The 20333-nt window shown below is 41.0% G+C and overlaps 1 protein-coding gene across 2 annotated transcripts in view; it reads right to left on the bottom strand.

Annotated features, from left to right (window-relative positions):
* ULK2 (unc-51 like autophagy activating kinase 2) overlaps positions 1–20333 on the bottom strand; it is a 79799-nt gene that overhangs the window by 13836 nt on the left and 45630 nt on the right. For both annotated transcript variants that reach the window (XR_015726788.1, XM_045778325.2), the window contains exons 14-20: positions 20004–20064; positions 11944–12081; positions 8441–8586; positions 6603–6683; positions 4770–5056; positions 3221–3405; positions 2714–2817 (exon numbers count right to left, since the gene is read on the bottom strand). Coding sequence is in view for 1 of the 2 variants with exons in the window: in XM_045778325.2 (XP_045634281.1) it covers positions 2714–2817; positions 3221–3405; positions 4770–5056; positions 6603–6683; positions 8441–8586; positions 11944–12081; positions 20004–20064 (1002 nt within the window). In the remaining variant the exon portion in view is untranslated. The remainder of the gene's footprint in view (positions 1–2713; positions 2818–3220; positions 3406–4769; positions 5057–6602; positions 6684–8440; positions 8587–11943; positions 12082–20003; positions 20065–20333) is intronic.

Genomic DNA, 20333 nt, shown 5'->3' with positions numbered 1-20333 from the left:
AGAGTATGGTAGCAGCATAACACACATATAGATTGATGAAACAGAATTAGGAGTCCAGAAAGAAACACATTTATAGTCAACAGATATTTCTTACTAGGCTAACAAAACAATTCAGTGGAAGCAAGAATAATCTTTTCAACAAACGGTGCTGGGACCACTGAATATCCACACACAAAAGAATGAAGTTGGACCCTACATCACATCATCCACAAGAAGTCAGTTAAAGTGGATCACGGATCTAAACGTAAGGGCCAAGATATAAAACTCTTAGGAAAGAATAAAGAGTTAGGCAAGGGTCAGATGTTATTTAAAAAGGGGTATCTAGGGAAACTCAAAACCAACAGGGAACAGTTTAGCCTGACACCTACAGCCACAGTAAACACTAAGCACAGCCTAACTCCTAGCCGGGAAAACAAAAAAACCTCCTACTTTTTAACTCAATTCCTTTTATCCAATATATCACATCAGGCTTTCAAAAAAAAAAATAGAAGATATGCTAAAAGGTAAAAACAGTTTGATGAGACCGAGCAATCATCAGAACCAGACTCACATACAGCACAGACTGGAATTATCAGACCAGAAATTTAAAATAAATATGATTAATATGCTAAGGGCTCATTAGGGAAAAGTAAACATGTAAGAATAGACGGGTAACATAAGCAGAGATGGAGATTCTACAAAAGAATCATAAGGAAACATTATAAATCAAAATCCCTGAAACAGAAATGAATAATGCATTTGATGAGCTCACCAGTAGACGGACATAGCTGAGGAGAGAATGTTAGCTTGAAGATGTGTCGATATGAACTTCCAAAACTGGAAGGCAAATACAAAGAAGAATGAAAACAAAGACGGAATATTCAAGAACTGTAGGACGACTACAAAAATATAACATATACGTAATGGGAATATCGGAGGGGGAGAGAGAAAGGAAGAGAAGAAATATTTGTAGTAGTAACGACCGAGAATTTTCCAAAATTAATGACAGAACCAAACCATAGATCCAGGAAGCTCAGAGAACACCAACCAGGATGAATGCCAAAAGAGTTACACCTAGACATATCATATTCAAACTGCAGAAAATGAAAGACAAAGAAAAAATCTTGGGGGCGCCTGGGTGGCACAGAGGTTAAGTGTCTGCCTTCGGCTCAGGGCGTGATCCTGGCATTACGGGATCGAGCCTCACATCAGGCTCCTCCGCTATGAGCCTGCTTCTTCCTCTCCCACTCCCCCTGCTTGTGTTCCCTCTCTCGCTGCGGGTCTCCATCTCTGTCGAATAAATAAATAAAATCTTTAAAAAAAAAAAAAAAGAAAAAAGAAAAAATCTTGAAAGAAGCAAAAGAAAAAATACCTCACCTACAGAGGAACAAGAGTAAGAATTACATCGGACTTTTCTTCAAAAGCCATGCAAGCAAGAAAAGAGTGGAGTATTCCCTTTGGATTAGAAACCATGTTCAATGAGATATTTGATGGTCCAGATACTTCCTTCTTTGGATGGTAATAGGAGAGTCAATAAAAAAATTATAGAGAAAATGAGAATAAAGAGATTACAATGGTGATTCTCGAATTTAGGTGTATATAATAATCATGGGGGAGGTTTTTTTTTTTAAGATTTTATTTCTTTATCTGAGAGAGTGAGAGCGAGCCCAGGTGGGGAGGGGCAGAGGGAGAGGGAGAAGCAGGCTCCCCTCTGAGCAGGGAGCCCGACGCAGAAGGCAGACACTTAACAGACTGAGCCACCCAGGAGCCCAGGAGTTTGTTAAAAATACAGATTCCTAGAATCCATTCCCTGAAAATTTGGTTAAACAAGTCTGGGTTATGGTCTGCAACATGCCCTTTAGTTTTTTGACAAACAGTGCAAGTAATCTCGATGTGGGTCTGTGGACATAACAGTCCCTGAAATGGCTATGCAGAGGCTAGGGGATCTCAGTGCTCTATGGTCTTTTTATAGGGTCTACTCACTGTATAAGAAATGCTCAAGACTACATGTGTATTTAGGCTAACTTTGGCCAGTATTATCCTACCAACAAAAACCGATCTTGGGTAGAATTCCTCCTAACTCATAACTGGTGATCATCAAGACACCCCACAAGCACCTGTCCTGATGTGCTAAGAAAAAGGATGAAGTGGCAGGGGGTGGGTGAAGAAATCTCAGTAAGTGTGTCAACGGTCAACAGAAGCAGATAGGTAAAATAATTACTTTCTCCAGCCCTCCGACCCAGCCAAAGATGTCCACGTCCTAATGCCTGGAACCTGTAAATAGGCTACATTACATGGCAAAGGGTAAAGCTGAAGACGGAACTGCCTCAAATATAAAGAGATTATCCTGGATTATCCAATGGGTCCAATGTCATCACAAGGGTCCATTAAATGTAGAACAGGGAGGCAGAAGGCTGGAATCTAGACTGGCCATTGTTGGCTTTCAAGCTGGAAGGAGACCCCAAGCCAAGGAATGAGGGCACTCTCTAGATGCTGGAAAAGGCAAGGAAATGCATTCTCCCCTAGAGCCTCTAGAAGGAATGCAGTCTCGTCAACATACTGATTTTAGCCCGGCTGAGACCTAATGCAGGCCTCTGACCTCCGAAACTGTAGAATAATACGTTTGCGTCGTTTTAAAGACACCACGTTTGTGATAATCTGTGGCGGCAAAAACAGCAAACCAACGCACATACTAACACATTGCCTGCCTTGAAAGAAACCACATTTTTCTTACCTATATCCATTGGCCGTTCTGTATTTAAACTGTCCGTGCTGCCCTGATGTCCACCTAAAGGTATCTTCACTTGTTGATCTGATAATTTCCCAGTACTGACAGATCTAGAAAGAAGAATGATGTTCATAATGGAAAAGTATACTTAAAAAAATCCCGATATTTAAACAAGGGAGATTTAAGCCGAGCCACAAAAGGGTTAACAGGAAGTCCGAGAATAAGGAGACAAAAAATAGATACCAGACAATTCAAGGCAGAGATGAACTTCAATAACCAAAACAAACAAAAAGCAGACATAGAACATTCAGGAAATTCAGTGAGAGCTCTGTATTCACAGTTACAGGAAGCACCTGTGGTTTTCAGAGATTCTAAATGCATACAGTTCATATCATTAACCATGCGGCATAAACCAGCTACTAAACTCATTTGGTCTGGTTGGTCTTTATAATAGAAATATATGTACTACTACAGTTTTCACATGGAAGGCTGGAAGGAAATGGTGTCTTTTACCTGCCAAACACTGCTTTGTTCTGCTCAGACTTCTGTCTCTCACTTCCTTGAACCAAGAGACAGTGAGAGCATTCCCGTGGGTCATTCCCATCTTTAGGTGGCACTTCGGAAGGCCCATGACGAGTAACCAAGGCTAGTAGGTTGGAAGACGCTTGGGTCTTAGGTATTTTGAAAGGAGCTGTCGTCTAAGGAAACATAGGTAAGCTGGTTACTACACTGCACGCAGCGTCGGAATTGTCAGGAACGTCAGACCTGGATTCACCCACGGACTCTTGCACTGACAGCCTCTGTGACCTTGGACAGTCCACTCATACTCTCTAGCCTCAACTTCCTTTCTTCGGGAATAAGCGGGATAATGTATAGAAAGCATTCAGCACCCAGCGTGAGGTCCTTAGACCGTGCCTGGCACACGGCAAGTCCTCATTTACTGCAGCTGTTCTCATCTGGAATCGTCTCCATAAAGTTCAGTAGTCGTCCATCTACGGTTCTGCTTTCTGTGGCCCACCCTGGTCTGGAAGCAGGTGATCCTCCTTCTGATGTATCGTCAGAAGGTCAGTGGTAGCCTGACGCTCGGTCACACGCCTACCTCACTCACCTCACTTCACGTCGTCATGCAGGCACGTTCCCACCTCACATCCTCTGCTTCTCCCTCTCCCTCCGCCCCTCCCCCACCGCTCGTGCTCGCTCACGTTCTCGCTCACTCTCAAATAAATAAAATCTTTAAAAAAACCCCAACTCCCCCATGAGTATTATATATTATATATATTCTGGGTGTATTTTGAGAGAGAGCGACCACATTCACATAACTTTTATTATGGCATATTGTTGTAACTGTTCTATTTCATTATTAGTTATAGTTACTAATCTCTCACTGTGCCTAACGTATAAATTAGGCTGTATCATACTATCCGTGGTTTCAGCCATCCGCTGAGGGTCTTGGAGCATATCACCTGGGACGAGGGGACTACGTGCTTACTAGCTCATGGCCCACTGTCCAGAGCTCAGCTAAGCTACTCCACCGCATTGCTGACTCCCATCCACTTTGTGTGGCCACGCGGCTGCAGGGCCTCAAACGGGGACACTAGCCCCTCGTGCAAGCACACGCCGAAAGCAGCCTGCGGTCCCAAGTCCATTTAACTCTGGAGATGACTCCCCTAACAACGCTGGTGGTCTATAGTCTCCCCTGTCCCCCAGGTTTTCCCCTTGGGTATCCCACACGTGACTCCTAGGGAGCTCACCAGAATCCCATACTTTTGGTTCGAATTGACCAATCCTGCTTTAGCTCAGGCACCCCAAAGTCCTCCATCCCCGGACCCTAATAAAGGCACGTGCCCCAGGTCCTGTCTGTCTGCACCTGCCTGGACGTCCCCGTGCAGCCTCTCGAGGCATGCCAGGAACTTCTGCCAAGACATGTGAGTAATGGACTTCTCTATTTCAATTTCTCTTGCGGTCTGCTGTCGGACCTGAGCTCACCACACCCTGTGCTCCACGTAACAAACGTTTATTTAACAAAGTCGTAGCGCTGACAAAAAGAGTTTAATAAACGCACCTTAGTAGGAGAGCCAATGATGGTCGGTAAAGGAGTTTTAAAGAACCAATCAGAACTCCGAGGAGAGGACCCCATGTGCTTGGTGGGAGAGGTTCCAAGGCTGCCAGGCCGACTGGGCTGAGGTGAGTAGCTGTACCCAGCGCCAGTGTGGGACGGGCACACGGGGTCCGAGTGCTGCTTTCGGAGTTTCTGCTTGTTCTGGTAGATGTCGGTGAGGGTGGGGGCGCTCTGTAGCCTAGCACCCAACAGGAGAGACTGCGGTGACGGAGCCTGTGGCACTGGGGAACCTGCCATGGACATGCATGCAGGTTAGCCCAGGGTGCGGGCAAACACTGAAGGATTCAGAGGACGGTCCTTAAAATGCGAAGTCTAACAAATGTCATGTTCTTCAGGAGATATTTTAAAAACGGTGTACTTGGCAAGACACGATTTTGGGGCATCTTTTAGAAAACAGTGACAAGTGTATTGTCATTGGTATTCTCAAGAGACAGAAGGCAATGGTGATGGGTGTAGCAGCTAGCAGATAACTCAGATTAATGTCTGGTCGAATTAGCACAAGAGAACTATATCATAAATGGTCAAAGTCAATAAAAACTACAAAAACCTATGTTGAACAAAATGATTTCTACTTTTTATGTGACTACGTACTTGGGGATATCAATGTATTCCTCTCTCTTCTCACATAGCAGCTAAAAGAAACTTTCAAACCAATCCAGAATAACCCTTTATCTCATTAGATAATACACTTTTCTGGGATTTTATTTCACTTGTCTAAGAATAACAAGTATATATGGATAATTTAATTATTTTTATCAGTTTCATGAATGAAATTCATTTATAACCTAAAGTGTCCTATTCTCTACAAAGGAAACACTTGTCCACAGGTACTCTTGCCTCTTAAGGGGACACCCTATTAGGAACCCGAGAAATAAGGTCTTGATACTGTGAACAGCTGGCAACGGCAAGAGGACCGCCCCACACAAACCCTGTTGTTGCCGACTTCAGGTCTACTAAGCCAGCCTGGAGCTCCAGCTACAAATTCTTCAGGGCTTCTTGGAAGCTAAACTGTCACGATTATCTTAAGGACCTATAACCATAATCTTCGCAAAAAGGAAGTTGGAGCTTTTGCTACTGACCACTCCTAGCTTAATCTCATCCTAAATCTGGTATTTAATCTTTCAGAACTGGGTTCTGCCGTGTGTATGTGTATGTGTGTGTGTGTGTGTGTGTGTGTGTACATTTGTATAACTACGCACATACAAATAAATAAAATTAGTGGCAAAATGTTATAAATCTGGAGAGAGTTATCTAAGATTTATTTTTAGGGAAACACAAAATATGAAAACGAAGAAAAGAGTGCTTTTCTCAGTGACACAGAATTCCCTTAATTAGTTAGCCAACTCCTCAGATGCACATACAATAAAATTTGACTAATAAAAGTGTGATTTGCTCGCATCTTTTCAGGTGCATATATATTTCATATTAAAGCAAATAAACTATATTTCTTGTTTATCTCACGCTAACTGGCAGCTCTTATCAAGAATAATATTAATCAAAGAAAAGAAATTTCATTTCCTAGATTGATTTTCATTATCTATGTGACAATGACCAAAATTTAGCTCCGTTAATTAATTCCCAAGATAAAAGATACCCCAAAGGAGATATCTGATTGACTGTACGATATGCTAAAGCCTAGCAGACTAAGATTCTAGAAAGTAGGACAATGGAAAGAATATTTCGTATCAGCTCTATTTCTTTGATAAGACTAGAAAACATAACTCAAATCCACTTATAACAGGATACAATTATTAATATTCCAAATAGATCTCCTACCTGATGAGTTTCTACTCCTGGATTCATGGCCCTGAGGATGCCCGCAGCAGCACGGACTGAATTGCTCAGGAATGGTCCCAACTATGAACGGGGAAACAGGGAAAGGAACGAGAGGGGATTCAAACCAGTGACGGATGGAAGCAGGTAAGACATTCGCGAACTGCACGGTACATCACAGTTTACAAAGCTGGATGAGCGAAGATTATTTCAGCTGGCACTTACGAGCGACTGATGTGCCGGGTGCTGGGCACGCTACAATCAAAGAACCCGAGACTCTGCCTTGGAACAAGACCAGCAAGAAGGAAAGCCACGTACACAAAGTGATGCCTCTAACAGGTGGGTCGTTTAGGACAGAGAAGTACAAAGAGCTCGTGGAGTCTGAGGCCTGCGGAGCTGCAGGGGGCCCAGCTGCTGTCCCTCTGCACTCACCACGTTCCCGATGCGCCCCCCGAGGCTCGCCCCCTGAGGCTGCTCCCAGCCAGGACTGTGTGTGGCCATACTAATTCAGGCTGGTTCAAGCAGGTCAAGGATTTGGACCATCTAGAGCTTGGGGACACTCCTTGGGCCGGGCTAAAGCGTTCTTAGAATGAATTCACTCTGGTCAAGGCTCCCCTGCCCACTCCTCCTACCAACCTCTCTCCCTCACAGGGCTCAGAGCGGCAGGGAGGTCTGAAGGGGCCCCCACCATATCCATCACAGGCGCCTCCCCAGTCATTCCGGAAGCATCTCTGCATCTACCTCTGAGAACCCAAACCAACAAGGGGAAGAGCTGGGAGAGCTCAGGGAGTGGACGCAGGCAGGAGACTCAGGCCTGTACAAAACAAGAGGCACTGACCAGGAGCTGCTGAGGGGGTGGGGGAGGGCCAGGATTGCGTTCCGGGAAGATTTTTCAGCCAAAAAGCAGCTTCAAAACCACTGCAATAGGTGTGGTGATATACATTTTTTAAAACATTATCATTATGGTTTTTGGGTTTTTTTTTCCTTGTTCTTTTTAAATCGGGGCTCCTGGGCATACTTTAATCCTTCTCACTCTGCCTCCTCCTGAAATTTCTCCACATTCCCTTATTCTTACTTGGCAGTTTTGCCTGAGGGTAGAGCCCTTTAGAAGTAAAAAAGTGTATAAAAATTTACCTCTTAGAATTAGAAAACATGTATATTTATATGGGGGGGCCAGTTTGAGACCTGCCCCGGGCCCTCTCTGCACCCCCCCCCCCAGTGCTGTCCCCCTCAGATTCTGCAGTCTCAGCTGCTTTGGCCTCTCCTGCACATGTGCTGACGGTGGAGCATTTGGTCTCTCAGTTTCACTAGAACTGTGGTTTAAGGCTGGGTCTTCTGTTCGGTTGGGTTTTTGCTGCCGCTGCTGTGACACGGCTTGTGCGAGCATCCCCCCGGGCCGTGCAGACTTCCCAGGAGAGGCGGGAAGACCTCGGAAGCTGCCACCATCTTCCTCCCGAAGCTGGAAGGTCTCTGGTGGACCAAAGCCAGCGCTGCTGTCTACACGACTGTCTCTTCATCCTCATAAGTCTGAGTGGTAAGTAGGTGTTTCACGTGCTATTATCTAGGGTTTCTGATTTCGTGTGTCTGGAGCCCAAACCCAATGGAGATATTTTTTATCCATAAGATCCATTTATATTATTCTACTTCCAACAGAGGTCCCAACAAACGTATCTAGAGCTGCTCACGCGGGGGCCGGGAGGAAGGCAGAGAGTGGGAGGGGTAGGATATGGCCCATCAGCTGAGACTCACTGCCATTGTGAACCAATGCTCCTAATGAGAGTGTCATCTCAGATCTGTCACGGTGAAAAAAAAGTGGAAAACAACAGCTTTACTCTCCTTACCCAAAGGGGAAGGTGAATAAGGCCTGGAAGACCCAGTGGAGAGTCTTCGTCCAACTGTCTGTACTGTGTCTGCGGGCGCCGGGGAGCAGGACCCCAGCCGGAGGAAGCCCATAGGGCTGGTGTTAGACCTTCGTACCGCTGTAGATCTGCAAAGAAAAATAAAATTACTCCCTCTCTGGCAGGTTCTGGACTCTTTCTGTCTTTTTTTCCTAAAACTTCTAACCACACATAGAGTAGAATTTTTAAAAATATGTAATATAGTCACATGGAACAAATAAAAAATGTATAAAATTATATGGCATGAAGGCTTCCTCCCATCCTTGTATTCTGTCTGCCTAATTCTCGACACTCCCTTAATCCTACTCCAAAGGTTACCACTATTTCTAGATTCTAATATATCCTTCCAGAATTCCTTAATTCCTATACAAGCAAACCAACTGAAAATATAATCTTATTTTCATCTTGTTTTAACAAAGGTAATATACACCATACCAAATATTTTCAATTTTTTTGGGGGGGGGTTTAGGTTCCCTTTATACTCTTAAAATTACTGAATATCCCAAAGTTTTTGTGTTTTTTTCGCCCCCGGGGGGGATGGGGTAGAGGGCAGAGGGAGAGAGAGAATCTCAAGTAGGTTCCACACCCAGCATGGAGCCCAACACAGGGCTTGATCTCACGACCCTGAGATCATGACCTGAGCTGAAATCAAGAGTGGGACACTCAACTGACCGAGCCACTCAGGCAACCCTATCCCAGAGTTTTTATTTATGAAACTTGTATCTATTGATATTTACTGCATGAGAAGTTAAAAATGAAAAAATTTGGTCATTAATAATTCATTAAAACAAACTTATTACATGTAATGTTACATTATGAAAATTAATTATATCTTCCAAACAAAATAAATTCTTGAGAAACACGACATTGTTTTACATTTTGCTAGATCTCTAGTGCCGGTCTCAATAGTTGGATTCTCACGCGTGTTTCTGCACCCCATCTTTATGCAGCACAGTCTACGGGGGATGCGCATGACGAAAACCCAGCCTTACGCGGATACGTAACCAGGCCTTTTCAGAGATTTGAGATACTGATCTTTGATTCTACACCAAAACTCAGCCCCTGGACGTTTCTGAAAGAATCACTGCGCTGGGGAATCTGAAACCACACTGATGAAATTCTGTTTTACATTAGGCTCTAATCTTTGGCAAGGTGTCTCGTACTTGGACTGCATCTTTTATCCACGCAGGATTTTTAAACATCTGGTATTTTGAAAAATATTGGCTGAGTCATGCAGATATTCCAAATGTTGACCACATCATAAATATCAAAAAGTCACATCCATGCCAAAGTACCACCACAGACCTTAACAGAAATGGCCGCTGAGGCATAACGGAAGCTGTCAAGATCACAGTGGTGAGTACATTTCAAAAATTCTAATTTTTTGCTCAAGAGCTCAAATTTTATGTCACTTGTTTTCCAGGAGTGGCAGACTTAGTTCATTTTCAACAAAATGGCTGCCCAGTGCCTACAAACGATAGCTTGTCAGCTGTTCTTTCATGAAAACACGGTGTTCCGTGAAAAACGGGGCTAGTTCAACTTGCAACTGAAACACTCATACACGAGCTTCTCCTTAGGAGAACAACCCCAATGTGCACCAGAATTGCTTTCTGCCCACAAGCCACTCAAGGCTGCGGTTCTCAAAGAGAAATAGTAAATTTTACTGCTGCTTCGTTACAGCCATTCCTCGGTACCACGAACGTGTGGTGCTAAAAGATTCGAAAAATCACCGTGCAGTAGGGTGCCCCTGCCTTGATGCATTTTGAGGCACCAGCTGTTTGCACAGCATTGCTTCTGTATCATTAATGCATACGTCGACATAGTGAAAAAAAGCAGTGTCCCAGTATCATCATGAAAACAGTCTTGACCTCACAGACCTTTGGAAAGGGAGCCACACACAAACCACACTTTGAAAACCACTGCTAATTCTGCTGTCACTTTGCTTTTTTCATTTTATAATACACCTTGGAAATTCTTCTACCTCAGTACATAGAGCGCTTCCCTCCTCTTTATGGAAGGTGCTCCGCTGTCATCGACCGGCGATAATAACACAGTCACTTCCTGGTGGGCATGTGGCTTATTTCTCACCCTCTGCTATTGTAACAATTAACAACCTGTACATATGTAACTTCTTACCCAGGCAAGGACTGTATCTACAGAATAAGTGACCAGAAGTTAAAGTGCTGGGTTCAAAAGATATATGCATGAATAATCTCACAGATTTGCCAAGATGTCCTTTGTAGAAAGCTCTCACGAGTTTTCATCTCATCCTATGAGATGGTGTGAATCTTTTTCCATTCATGGAACTAGCATTTGCTGGGCCCTTTTAATCTAAATCTTGTATTCTCCAATTCTAGAAAACTTTTTCTTCATTATTTCCTGGAAATTTTCTTCAACTTGTTCTTTCTGGAATGCCTACATTAACTAATACTTGAAGAATATTTTTTATTCATAGTTTCCATCTTCTTTGTTTGATTCATCTATTTTCAGATACAGCCTCAATTTTGTCTTCCAACATTTATTTTTATTTGCTTGTTATATTTTGTAATGTCCAAGAGGTCTTTTTGGGGGGCGCCTGGGTGGCACAGCGGTTAAGCGTCTGCCTTCGGCTCAGGGCGTGATCCCGGCATTATGGGATCGAGCCCCACATCAGGCTCCTCCGCTATGAGACTGCTTCTTCCTCTCCCACTCCCCTGCTTGTGTTCCCTCTCTCGCTGGCTGTCTCTATCTGTCAAATAAATAAATAAAATCTTAAAAAAAAAAAAAAGAGGTCTTTTTGGTTTTGATTGTTTTCAATAGCATTTTGTTCTAATGTACGGATGCAGTCTCTAACCTAGTTCTCAGGGTACACATTTTTTACATAGGTTTTCTTTTGTTTGCATTCTTGCTATTTGGTCCAGATTGCACTTCTCTGTTTTCAACCTTATGCCTCACTTGCACCCCTGCCCTCCCTGAGCTCTGTGGGACTCGGGTCTTGGGGGCACCGTGGGGTGCTCTGATGTCCGCCCTACTACAGGGGGCGCCCCGCTTCCATCTTTTTTTCTGTTTTCCAGAAACGTGTTGAAATCTCTCATCCACTGAGAGTGTATTCTTATCTTCCTTGTCTTTGTGGACTTAGACCTTTTTGTTCTTACTACCTTAGTGGGGTTTCAGGATGTGGAGGAAATAAATAATATGTAAATGATCTGCTCCAACTAGTCAGATTTCATCTTACCAAGTTCTTCCTTAATTCTTAAGAATTATTATATATACATATCATACTATATTGTCCAGCTAAGCTTAAATATCACTTAAATAGATTCTTACAAAAGTTTTTTATTGGTAGGTTTTGTACACCTCCATTATATACATACGTAAGAGATTATGTCAACCATGGAAAGTAACAGATGTTTCAATAACAACAACATTTTTAAAAGAAGAGGAAGGGAAAAAAAATACTCGCTTACCTTGGAGAACCATGCAGATTTGTGCCAGAGCTGGCCGTAGATGTAAGGTTCTGCTCGATGCGCTGATAATTCCTTATCTGAGTAGGAACCGGTATTGGTGCTGTCTCACTGTGGGGCGACACAGTGGGCTGGCACTGCCTGCAACCACAATGTATTGAAAAAGGAAAGAAATCCAAGTAAGACTGTTTTTCTTTCATTTGACACCTTGGTGATATTAAGAGAAAATTCTAGAAGAGGCCAAATGATCACTTCCAAGTGAATAAAAAATGATCATCTCAAAAATAAGGCAAAAAAAAAAATCACATTAGTCATTTAAAGAACTCTCCAGGCATTTATAGGCATATTGAGGACTAAGAATTATAATAAGAACTGGAAAAACATTCCTCTACAACAACAGGAGAAGTCTGTAGGTTGGCAAAACTCAGTTTCATCTGCTCATATTCTGCTATTCATTATTATGTGAGGGGAAAAAATATTTCTAGGGAAATATGCTGGGTGAAAGAACAGGAAGTTCAAGAGCAAAGATGACTGGAATGTTTACAAAAGTCACGAATGCAGTAAGCATTCCCAAAGAACTCTGGCTTTTAAAACGATTGAAAATAACACTGTACGACTCTCAAAGCGCATGCCCGATCTGAGGGCCCCATGTTGAAGTGTTAGTGTTGGGTTTCTGTAATAGCCTCCTTCCTTGCTTTTCCTAAATTCAGAAATAATACGCCCTTTCAATTCAACTTACAACGTATCGAAACATCAGGGACAATACTGGACCTTAAAAAAGATGATGTATTTCATTCTTCTGCCCTTCTCTAATACTAAAGAAGCCCCATGAATCTAACACTTTTCCTCAAATTACAAGATAAAAAGAGACTGTAGATCTAGTTATTGAACAAACAGTATGATTATTTTCTGAAGTGTCACTTTAGAGCTTTTTGAACCATTAGAGTATTTCGTACTTAAAGAAAATCTCATCCAAAACAGAAATGTTAGTTTGCTTTGCTCAATATCCATTCACCCACTTACTAGCAGAACTCAAATTTTATGGAAGGTAGTGATTTGCTCAATGAAATTATGACACACCCCAGACTCCTTGGCAGCCATGAGTGGCCACATATCTCTCTTGGTCAATAAGATGTAAGTAGAAGCTTTCTCTCTGTTCTTCCTCTTTCCTCCGACCCAGAACATGGGTGTGCTTGCTGGAGCTGCAGCAGCTACCTTTGAACCGCGAAGAACAGGCCAAAAGAATCGGAGACAACTTCTTTGAGCCACAGAAATGAAGGCAACGACTGTTTATTTTGACTTCTCATCTTGCAAGAAAACTAACCCTTTAGTGTTAACCACACTATAGTCAGGACTGTTGTTTCTAGTTCCTAGTCTATTAGCTCTATTTTTCATTTAGGTCATTTCCATCAAGTATCATGTATTTATTTATCCAGCCATCCTTCTATATTGAAGCATAGTTGACACACAATGTTATATTAGTGTCAAGTGTAACAGTAAATATCTTTCAAATACAATGATTTGTGTTTTTAATATATATATACCTGACTGTGAAGTTGATCTATAACCTGAAAATTAAAACAAAAAACTTCTACTGGAAACTAAACAGCTTTATAAGACTTCACTAACCAACTATGGTGCCTGTAACCCAGAGCCCGCGAAGGCCTGAGAGCCCAAGTTCCCCCAAGAGAACAACCAGCACGGCCATCAAGCATCAGAATGTGGATGAAGAAATATCATCTTTCTGACAACTATCATATGATTTCTCTCATCTATGGAACATAAGAACTAGGATGATCGGTAGGGGAAGAAAGGGATAAAGAAAGGGGGGGTAATCAGAAGGGGGAATGAAACATGAGAGACTATGGACTATGAGAAACAAACTGAGGACTTCAGAGGGGAGGGGGGTGGGGGAATGGGATAGACCGGTGATGGGTAGTAAGGAGGGCACGTATTGCATGGTGCACTGGGTGTTATACACAACTAATGAATCATCGAGCCTTACATCGGAAACCGGGGATGTACTGTATGGTGACTAACATAATATAATAAAAAATCATTAAAAAAAAAAAAAAAGAGCCCCAAATTAAACCAAAAAAAGAAAAAAAAAAAAAAGAGGAAATGATAATTAAAAAAAAAAAAAAGAAATATCATCTTTCTACTATCTCAATTCAATGAGTAAGGACGTTGTTGGTGAAGCAAGTACATCTAGGAATTTTTTTTTTAACATATACATTGTCAGGTTCTAATATTTTTCCTGTACTTGTTAATCACCAAAGGGAATTGGAGTGGAATAAAACTAGCTTAAGAAGTAAACTTAGCAACTTCATACATAATTCAAAGCCCCTCTCTCAGGGACTCTCAGGCAATCCTCTCCCAGCATATGAGGAGATGAACAGCCATGGTAGGTATCCTGGAAATGCGGTCTCTGGACAGAATCTTCAAGCAGCCTTGCTCAGTCTACAAAGTCCTCCCTGGAGAAATTCCCAGAGCTCCAGCTAGCTAAGACCACTATAGCCACTTTTCTGTCTAGCTTTAAATTAAGCACACTATTACACCACCACCTGACTCCCTAAGCCCAAGGTGAGGAGAGGGAAGGTCTGTGTCTGCCCTGAGTCTCCAGCACGGGTGGAAGTCATCTTTGACCTGCATGGAATACTAGAAAGACTAAGCAGTCTGCCCCAAATACAATACACTTTTATTTTATTGAAATGAATAATTTTTGCCTAGGGGTCAGGCATTTTCCTGGAAAGAAATACAGTTAAATATCTCAAAATAATTTCAGTAAAAGTGAGGTTCTAAGGAAAGAATGAGATATACTACCACTAACATTACAAGGATTGGCCTATGAGAGGGTAGTTACTGGGACACGGAGATACACCATTTTAATGGTTCTGTAAGGAATATGCCTTGTGCCTACATCAAACCATTTTAATTTTGCATACAGCATAATTTTAATATATTTGTAATCACTCATTTCCACATGCTCTTAATATCTTATGGAAGAGTATTATTTTTTTCAAAATACTCACTACCTTTCTCTGAACCCCTTTCTACACTCCCTGATATGTGTACTCCTACCACAACCCCTGGGGAGTAGGCTGAGAGAGCAGCTCCCATTTGGGACACGCTGTTCTCAAAGCAGAGGGAAACAGACTGATGACAGAACAGAAGCTTTCAGAGCCATTATGTAGTTCTGCTATCACTCTTTTCCCCTCTCTTTTAAGATCGGCACGTCCCAATTCTTGTATAGAGTCTGAGATAAAAGTACCAAAAAAGCTATAAAGCTGTTATTATTAGCAACACATAAATATGCAATTTGTGACATCAATAACATAAGGGGGGGAGAAGTATACTCCCATACTCTCTACAGTATAGTTTTGTATGCAACTGAAGTTATCAGTTTAAAATGGATTGCTGTATCTTAAAGATATTTTATGTAGTCCCAAAAGTAACCAAAAAGAATATATTTATAGAATATACACAACAGGAAGTAAGAATCAAAGCATGTCACTACAACGAGATCAACAAAGCACAAAGAAAGGTATTAAGAGAGAAAATGAGGGGCAAAAAAGCCACAAGCCATACATAAAAGTAACAAAATGGCAATAATAAATCTTCCCCTATTAGGCTGAAAGTAAAAGGATTGAAAAAGATATCCCAGGAGTGCCTGGGTGGTGCAGTCAGTTAAGCATCCAAGTCTTGGTTTTGGCTCAGGTCATGATCTCAGGATCGTGGATCTCACGTGAGATTGAGCCCCATGTCAGGCTCTACACTCAGCTGGGAGCCTGCTTAAGATTGTCTCTCCCTCTCCCCTCTACATGCATCCTCTCTTTTTCTCTCTCTCTCTGAAATAAAGAACCAAATCTTAAAAAAAGAGAGCAGCAAGAGTGGCAATATTAATATCAGACAAAAGAGACTTTCAGTCAAACACTGTTACAAGAGACAAGGACATTATTAAAGGGTCAACTAACCAGGAAAATATAACAATTTTAAATATTTATACGCCAAACATCAGTGCTCCCAAATATATGAAGCAAATGTTGACAGAATTGAAGGTAGAAATAGTGTCACAATAACACCCGAACAATTCGATACTTCACTTTCAATAATGGACAGAACGACCAGATGAACGAGCAACGGAGAAACGGAGCTTGGACAACATTCTAGATCAGCTGGATGTAGCAGACACATACAGAACACTCTCCCGACCACCAACAGAAGAACACACATTCTTCTCAAGTGCACATGAAACATTCTTCAGGACAGACCACATGTTAGGGCGCAAAACAAATCTTAAAATTTTAAAAGACTGAAATCATACATAGTATCTTTTCCATCATAATGTTTAGAAAGTAGAAATCAACAGAAGGAGGAAAACTAGAAAAATCACAAATACACAGAAACAAAATAACACACTCTTAAACAATAGGTCAAAGAAGAAATTACAAAATAAATCAGAAAATATCTTGAGAAAAATAAAAATCTAAACACAATGTACCAAAATTTATGGAATACAGTGAAAGTAGTGCTAAGATAGATGTTTTTGGCTGTAAATGCTAACACTAAAAAAACCCTGAACCCCCCCCCCAAAAAAAAAACCAAACCACAAACCCCACCTTGAATCAAAAACTTAACTTTACCCCTCAAGTTAGAAAAAGTACAAACTAGGGGCACCTGGGTGGCTCAGTCAGTTGGGCATCCAACTCTTGCTTTCGGCTCAGGCTGTGATCCCATGGGTTGTGAGATCAAGCCTCATGTTGGGCTCCATTCTCAACAGGGAGTCTGCTTGAATATTCTTTCCCTCTACCCCTCCCCCCACTCACACTCATTTGCAGGCCCCCCCCAAAACAAATAAATAAATCTTAAAGAAAAAATACAAACTAAACCCATTTCCTAACAAAAATTAGGAAATAATGAAGATTAGAGCAGAGATAAACAAAATTGAAAAAAACAGAAAAACTAAGAGCTGGCATTTAAAAAAAACCCAACAAAATCAACACTTAGCTAGGTTAACTAAGAAAAAGAGAAGACTCAAAATCAGAAATTAAAGAAGGAACATGACAACCAATGCCACGGAAATAAAACGGATTGTAAGAGAGTACTATGAACAAGTGCTTGCCAACAAATTGGGTAACTTAGAAGAAATGGATAAATTTCTACAAACACATAGCCTACCAAGATTGCATGATAAAGGAAGAGAAAATTTGAACAGACCCATAACTAGTAAGGAGATTGGATCAGTAATCAAAACCTCCCGATAACAAAAAAAGCTCCAGACCAAATGTTTCATGGGTGAATGCTACCAAACACTTAAAGAATTAACATAAATACTTCTCAAACTCTTCCAAAATATTAAAGAGGAGGAAACACTCCCAATCTCTTTCCATGAGCTCAGCATTACGCTAATACCAAAGCCACACACAGATACTACCAAAACAAAGGAAATAATTTTCCTGATGAAATTTGAGGCAAAATCCTTAACAAAATACTACCAAACCAAATTCAACAACACATTAAAAGGATCATATACCATGACCAAATGTGATTTATAAGATACCTACATTAATGGAATGAAAGATAAAAACATGACCATGTCAATTCATGCAGAAAAAGCATTTGACAAAACCCCAACATCCTTTAATGATAAAAAGCATTCAACAAACTAGGAAAATTGAAAAAAATTACCTTGACCTAAAAAACACCATATATAAAAAGCCCATAACTAATATCATACTCAATGGTCAAAGACTATGATCAGAAGACAAGGATGCTTGTTCTCACCACTTCTACACAGAATTCCTAACCAGAGCAATCAAGCAAGAAAAATAAAAGGCATTCGAATTAGAATGGATGAAGTAAAATTATTTCTGTTCACGAGACCCAAAAGATTTCACACACAAAACACCATCAGAACTAATACATTCAGCAAAGTTGCAGGAATGAAATCAACACACAGATATAAGTAGCATTTCTATACACTAACAATGAACAGTGCAAAAAAGAAATTAAGAAAACAATGCCATTCACAATAGTACCAAAAAGAATAAAATACACAGGAATAAATATAACCAAGGAGGTGAAAGACTTGTATACTGGAAACTATAAAACATTGCCAAAAAAATTACAAAAGACATCCCATCTTCACTGACTAAAAGATTTAATTCTGTTAAGAAGTCAATACCACCCAAAGTGATCTATACGGATCAGTGCCATCCCTACCAAAACCTCAGTGGCATTTTTTGCAGAAATAGAAAAATCTATCCTGAAGTTCATATGTAATCTGCAGGGACCCTGAATAGTCAAAACAATTTTGGAAAAGAAAAACAAAACTGGAGGTTTCATACTTCCTGATTTCAAATCTACAGTAATCAAAACAATGTGGTTGGCATAACGACAGACATGGAGACCAACAGAATGGAACAGACAGCCCAGAGACACAGACATACAGACCAACAGAACGGAACAGACAGCCCAGAGACACAGACATACAGACCAACAGAACGGAACAGACAGCCCAGAGACACAGACATACAGACCAACAGAACGGAACAGACAGCCCAGAGACACAGACATACAGACCAACAGAACGGAACAGACAGCCCAGAGACACAGACATACAGACCAACAGAACGGAACAGACAGCCCAGAGACACAGACATACAGACCAACAGAACGGAACAGACAGCCCAGAGACACACCCTTGCATATATGGACAAATGATCTTTGACAAGGATGCCAACACCACTCGATAGGGAAAAGACAGTCTCTTCAGCAAACGTGAAAACTAGATATCCATATGCAAAGAATGCAGCTGGACCCTTGCTTTATACAATATACAACAATTGACTAAAAATGGATTAAAGAGCTAAATATAAGACCCAAAATTATTTAACTCCTAGAAGAAAACATAGGAGAAAAGTTTCATGGCAATGATTTCCCGCATCACACCAAAACCACAGACAACAGAACAAAAAATAGACAAATGAGACTACATCAAATTCTAAAACTTCTACACTCAAAGGACACACCAACAGAGTGGAAAGACAACCTTTGGAATGGGAGAAAATATCTATCTGATAAAGGGTTAATACCCAAAATACATAAAGAACTCCTACAAGTCAACAACAAATGATAGATAAATGGCCATGAAGTATATGAAAAGACACTCAAAGCCACTAATCATTAGAGAATTGCAAACCAAAACCACAATGAGATATCACCCCACACTCATTAAGATGGTTATTATTTAAAAAACAACAACACAGAAATAACAAGTGTTGCTGAAGATGCAGAGAAACTGGAACCCTTGTACACTGTTGGTAGGAATGTAAAATGGTACAACTGCTATGGAAAACAATATGGCAACTCCTCAAAAAATTAAAAGTAGAAATATCATATGATCCAGCAACTCCACCGTTGGGTATAGATCAAAAAGAATTGAAAGCAGGATCTCAAACAGGTATCTGCACATTCACATTTATAGCAGAATTATTCACAATAGCCCAGAGGTAGAAGCCAATTGACCATTGACAGATGAATGGATAAACAAAACAGAGTATATACAGAGAGAGAGAATGGAATATGGTTCAGCCTTAAAGAAATTCTGACAAATGCTACAACATGGATGAACCCTGAGGACATGATGATGATTGAACTAAGCCAGTCACAAAAAGACACCTATTGTATATTCTCCTTATATGAGGTAGCTGAAGAGTCAAATTCATAGAGAGAGGAAGTAGAACAGTGGTCACCAGCGCCTAGAGGTGGGAGAAATGGGGTGTGCTCTTACATAATGAGTACTGGGTTTTAGTTTTGCAAGAGGAAAAAGTTACTGCCCAACACTGTGAATATACTTAATGCTACTGAACTGTGAACTTCAAAATGGCGAAGACAACAGATTTTTTTGTGCTTTTTACTACAATTTAAACTGTCTATAAAAAGAAATGACAAATGGTGAAACAAAATAAATTTTGGAATCAAAAACATGGTCAAAGTTCTATAACTTTACGCACAAAAACCAAAATATGAAAAATATTCTAATTTAATATATATAAACATACCCTCCACACACCAAAAACTCATTTGAAGCACGTCTGCCGGCAGTTCCCATTGGCATATCGTCTAAAGGAGAAAGAGAAAAATACCATCAGTTCTGTTCTACCACCTGCTTAAAAAATGTAAATTGTTCCAGCATGATTATTAGGAAAATCTGAGCACAACACTAATTTACCACTTGCTTATGATGCAATTTCCTCCACGAGTAAAAGCAGTTAAAACCATGAGGAAAAACACTGAACACACTGCACCCAGCTGAATTCACAGGCTGTAACCCTTCAGTGCCCACTGCTACAAACATCGGGTCTTTCCAAGGTAAAGTGTCATCTTTATTT

This window comes from Ursus americanus, chromosome 14 (genome assembly GCF_024610735.1).
Source record: "Ursus americanus isolate L20-20 chromosome 14, mUrsAme1.1.p, whole genome shotgun sequence".
Classification (NCBI taxonomy): Eukaryota; Metazoa; Chordata; class Mammalia; order Carnivora; family Ursidae; genus Ursus; species Ursus americanus.
The sequence above is the reverse complement of the archived record's forward strand: the minus strand, read 5'-3'. Positions and strand labels throughout refer to the sequence as shown.